The 5145-nt window shown below is 48.9% G+C and overlaps 1 protein-coding gene across 2 annotated transcripts in view; it reads left to right on the top strand.

Moving 5' to 3' along the window:
- Positions 1-41: 41 nt before the first annotated feature.
- IGFBP3 (insulin like growth factor binding protein 3) overlaps positions 42-5145 on the top strand; it is a 7603-nt gene continuing 2499 nt past the window's right edge. Inside the window, exons 1-3 of one of the 2 annotated variants that reach the window (XM_023740478.1) lie at positions 42-150; positions 4117-4343; positions 4995-5114. In XM_023740478.1, the coding sequence (XP_023596246.1) occupies positions 4158-4343; positions 4995-5114 (306 nt within the window). In that variant the 5' untranslated portion in view covers positions 42-150; positions 4117-4157. Of the gene's footprint in view, positions 151-4008; positions 4344-4994; positions 5115-5145 lie in introns of those variants that run through there. The other variant, XM_023740477.1, reaches the window with a different exon arrangement.

Genomic DNA, 5145 nt, shown 5'->3' with positions numbered 1-5145 from the left:
CCGAGCGCTGCGGCGCCGGCTTGCGTTGCCAGCCGTCGCCCGGCGAGCCGCGCCCGCTGCAGGCGCTGCTGGACGGCCGCGGGGTCTGCACCAACGCCAGCGCTTTGGGTCGCCTGCGCGCCTACCTGCTGCACGGACAGCCCGCGTCAGGTGAGGCCGCGCCGCCGCAGAGGCGGGTGGGGTGGCGAGTGCTGCTGCCACAGATGCTCGGCTTCTCATCGCCCCAGGTTTTGCCAGGGCGGGAGACCGAGGCCCTGCGGACCAGGGGCTTTGCCCAAGGCCATCCCCCTGTCGGCGGGCCTGCACTTTCTTCCTTCCCAAAGGTCGGGGACTTCGCAATTGCAAAGCGCTGTCAGCGAAATTGGTAAAAGAGTTCGTGGGGAAGGAGGGGACGCATCCCAGTGGTTATCTGTCAATGGAAAGACCGCGAAACGGAGATTCTCCCAGGCCTCGGTGCTCGAGGAGCGCGGGTAAACTGGCACGGACCACGGAACCCTTGAATGTGGCTTCCGTTTCCCAGAAACGACCAGCAGACCCATCTTGATGAGGCTGGCATGGGTGAGGGGGGCGGCCGCAGGGCGAATTTGAAACGCGGAAGGTAGACAGGCACGTTGTGCAAAATGGTACCTCCCCTAAAAAAATAGAAATGAAGTTTGCCCAGCGGTATGGTTTGCCAAGCCATGTCATGTCCTGGTGTGTCCTGAGGGCGTGGGAGGTGGGTATCGGGTATTGTTATCTTTTTGCAGTTGGAAAAATGGGGCCAAGGCCACCCAGAGGCGAGTAGAGTAGGACTTGAACCCCGTTTCCCAGACTGAGTCGCACATTCCTTCTGTATCATCCCCCCTGTGTGCCCCAATCTCCCACCGTCCCTGCGTGGCCCCCAGACAAACTCCCAAGTGCAGGCAGTGTGAGCAGGAGGGAGTTCAGGGAGACGAGAGAGAGTTGGAATAAGCCCCTCACGATTTCCCTTCTTAATTTAGAAGGGGAAAATGAAGTTCTGTTTAAGGTATCCCTGCAAGAGGAAAAAAGCAAAAGTTTGGTAAAGTGTTATTCATCCTGGCTCGGCCGCTACCAGGCAAGCACTGTTCCGTTCCTGTGGGGTCAGCTGCAAAGCTGAAGGCTAGAAACGCTCACCTTGGCGGGCAGAACAGACCCTTAGCTTCCACCTCCCCTTCTAGGGAAGGCTACTTCCTTCTAGGCAAGGCATCCCAGGAGTGTGGAGAGGCAAAATTCCAATTACCTGAAGTATGCACTGGTTCTAATACACTTGAAATCACTAGATGCATTTGTCTCTCATGGAAAGTTACGTGGTTTGTTGTGTGTGTTGTTCTCTTATGCATTTTGGGGTATTTAAAAGGGGCTATTAGAAGTTCTTCTAAACGTTGTCATTTTTAGTTCACCTTTAATGGGTGTTACGATTAACACAGTAATAGGCTGATGTGGTTTATTTTAAGATTATAAAAAGATCTAAGTGATTCTAAAATCTGTTTAGGAAAAAAATAGTAAATTTATATGAAAATCAAAAGGCGCAATTATCTCTTGCTTAAATAGAACTGGTTTCTCTTTTCATGCCCAAGTCAGCAATCTGGACATTAGAAAGAAACCAATGAAGTTTAAGAAATGACTCAGGCTTCTTGGCAAAGAAATGCAAATATGTTTATTTACATGTTCTTAGTGCCTGCTTTGTGCCAGTACTTCCATGAAAAAGAAAAAAAAGATAAAGGATATTGACACTAAATCCTACCAATTAAGAACCTTACTCTGTCAGGCACTGGGCCAGACCCTTGGAATTTATGCATCCTGCTTTACTAAACACCCTGGGGAACTTTGCAGCTGGCCCATAGTATTGTTTTACAGATGAGGAAACCTACATCCAGAGAGGAGAGGGGCTCCCTGGTCTCTGGAGCCCAAGCCACATGGCCTGTGCATCTTATATCCGGTTGAGAGGTGCTTTCCAGAGAGAAGAGGGGCTGGGAGCCTTCTCACAGCTGCCATCTGCTCCTCATTGCATAGAGCCAGAGGCCCTGGCAGGGCTCCCAACAGGCAGACTGCCACAGTGATGAGCGTGTTCCTGGGAGAGCAGAGAGCGGTTCAAGGGGAGCTGGGCGCTTTGGACCCCAGGCTAGTAGGTCAGGACCAAATGGGTTTGGCATGCTAAAGCCCTGTTTGTTGGAGTTAGGAGAGATCCCAACAGTGACCAGAGGGTCAGCCTGCCCTGGGAGCACGTGCTCCACTTGTAGCCCTTGGTCCCCACAGGGTCTCCCAGGGGCTCGGGAATAGGCTACCTAGTGCTGATGAGCATGGCCAGAGGGGGCACAGGTCAGGAGGGAGGGACACGTCACTGGCCGTTTCCCGTGGTCACTCACAGGATATCTTGGAAAAGGCGTGGAGTGAGAATCCCAATCGCACATCCAGCCACAAATGTAATCCGTATACTTAAAACCACAGTTAAATTGTTAGGATTCCAGCATCACTGTCAAATATTAGGCTTTCTTCATTTATCACTTTTAATTGTAAAAGAGAGATCTGTAGGAGGTGATTTACCCTTTTTTCAGGGTGTGGAAGCTCTGGCACATGTAAGTATAAGACAGGAATGGGGCTTTGATGCCAGCGCATTGCCTTTGCTCGTGTGCCCACTGAGGGGTAGGAAGAACACTACCCAGGAAGGAGCCCAAGGATTCAAGTGTGTATAGCTCTTCTGATGTTCCAGACCCCGCGTGGATGCGGATTTTTAGAGATGTGGCAGTGGGACCTATAAAACAAACTACTAAACACACCTGGATGACTTGGTATATGCAGTAAAACAGTGCAGATAAGATGTCACTCACCCCATCTGAGTCAGACACAGGCTTTTACCTGGTGACACTGAAGAAGGTGCTTGTCAAACTTAGCAAGCCACAGAATCCTCTGGATGGCTTGTTAACCCTTTGGTGTCCTGTAAATGTGGCACCCGCCTACATTTTATGCCTCTGGAGTTTCTTGGGAAGCCGCTTTCCCACTTATAGTGCATGCCGCTGCAAGGCTAGGGCCTGTATAACTGTTTGAAACCTAACAAATGGGCGAGTGCCACAAATTACTGTTTTTACAGGGTATTGTATTAGGTGGTGCACCCTGGAGGTATGATTTTGCAAAACTTATCTCTTTTGGCTTTTTTAGTGGGAGATAAGCTTATATTCCCATGTTCCTGTGTTATTTGGAAGTGCGTTACAATGATTCCGCATTCGCGGGAATACCTGATTTTCAGGTGCCATTCATTGTATGCACCTGGGATCACACGAGAGTCCGTAGGGACATAGGCATCCCATGTATTCCCCATAATACCTACCAAAAATTCAGACACACTCAGCGATTCAGCATGCCTTCCATTACTGAAAACACATGGTATCCCAAAAATAAATAAATAAATCAAAGAAGAAAATAATTTGGTCACCAATTAAAGCACAGGTTGCTTGGCCACCGCCAGCGTTTCTCCTGCAGTGGGTCTGCGGTGGGGTGGAGAAGGTGCGTTTCTACCAACTTTGAGTAGCACTGAGAGACCTGCTCAAAGCAGCAGGAGCCTTCCGTGGCTTAGGTCTGCCCTCTGCTGGTGGCATATGAAAGTTGTGTTACATTCACCGTCTCTTGGAAGATAGGTGAAAGCTGAGAGCATAAGCATGTTCTTACCTCCTTTAGTTGCACTTACTAAGTAAAAGCTCATGGAAGATTAATTCTTAAAAGATGACTTCTTTTGGTAAAGTGACTACTATGTAGCTACTAGTATTATGAGATAATACTTTATCAAGGTTTTAAAAAAAAAAAAATTTGAAATTGTTAAATAACTTTTCCACTTAAATGTGACTGGGTGGTGCAAATAGTTAAATGTGTTCAGCTACTAATAGAAAGGTTAGAGGTACGAGTCTACCCAGAAGTGCCTCTGAAGAAAGACCTGGCAATCTGCTTCCAAAAACTTAGCCATTGAAAACCCCACACCGTGAGTGTTCACCGTGAGTCAGTGTTGCCTCTGTGGCCGCTGGTTATTTTGGTTGCAATAGCAAAACTTCGCAAAGACTACTGTACCATTATATGTTGACAACTGTTATTTCATTTTTTTGTCTTTGTTTCCCTTGTGTCTTCCAGGAAATGCCAGTGAGTCGGAAGAAGAACACAGTACTGGGAGCATGGAAAACCAAGCGCTCCCCAGCACACATCGGGTGCCAGACTCCAAATTCCATCCCCTCCACACCAAAATAGACGTTATCAAGAAGGGCCATGCCAAGGACAGCCAGCGCTATAAAGTGGACTATGAGTCTCAGAGCACAGACACCCAGAACTTCTCCTCTGAGTCCAAACGGGAGACAGAATATGTAAGAACTTTTCCTCTTGTTGGGGGGGATGCAAAGAACCACCTAGTCTGGGCACCCAGAGCGTCACCTAGGACAGTGGGGTTTCTTTATTTAAAAGAGCCCAGTCAAGAGAGCCAAGTTTTTCTGGTTGATATAGTGTGCAGCCCCCGGCCTCTCCCGCTCCACCTCCTTCCTCGCCCGCTCCTTCCTTCCCTCTCCCCTCATGACTTAATGAACATTTAACAATTGTAAAAGAGGTTTGTATGTTGTACAGGTGTCCACAGAACCCTTTCTTGTCTCCTCTATGCCAGGTTGTACATCTTACTCTGGGGATATCAAAAAGAGAGGGAGGGAGAGAAAGTTAGCATCCTCATGAGCTTTCTTGCTGAATCAGACAAAAGATATTCTGGTTCCTGTCAAGTCGGTTCCGACTCCTAGTGACCCTATAGGACAGAGTAGAACTGCCCCATAGGGTTTCCAAGGAGCAGCTGGTGGATTTGAACTGTTGACCTTCTGGTTTGCAGCCATGCTCTTAACCATTGCACCACCAGGGCTCCCCAAAAGATATTAGAGGAGCACATGATAGGTTCCACTTGTGATAGTTCTCTGTGCGTGATAAGATGTTTAAGAAGTAATGACAGACCCCATCGTCCCGCACTCCTTCGTGTCCAGGGCCCTTGCCGCAGGGAAATGGAGGACACGCTGAACCACCTCAAGGTCCTCAACGTGCTGAGCCCCAGGGGCGTTCACATCCCTAACTGCGACAAGAAGGGCTTTTATAAGAAAAAGCAGGTGAGTGAGAGCCTCCGTGTGTTCCCCTCCC

This window comes from Trichechus manatus, unplaced genomic scaffold (genome assembly GCF_000243295.1).
Source record: "Trichechus manatus latirostris isolate Lorelei unplaced genomic scaffold, TriManLat1.0 scaffold00155, whole genome shotgun sequence".
NCBI lineage: Eukaryota > Metazoa > Chordata > Mammalia > Sirenia > Trichechidae > Trichechus > Trichechus manatus.
Note: the sequence above shows the minus strand (reverse complement) of the source record. Positions and strands in the feature narration are given on the sequence as shown.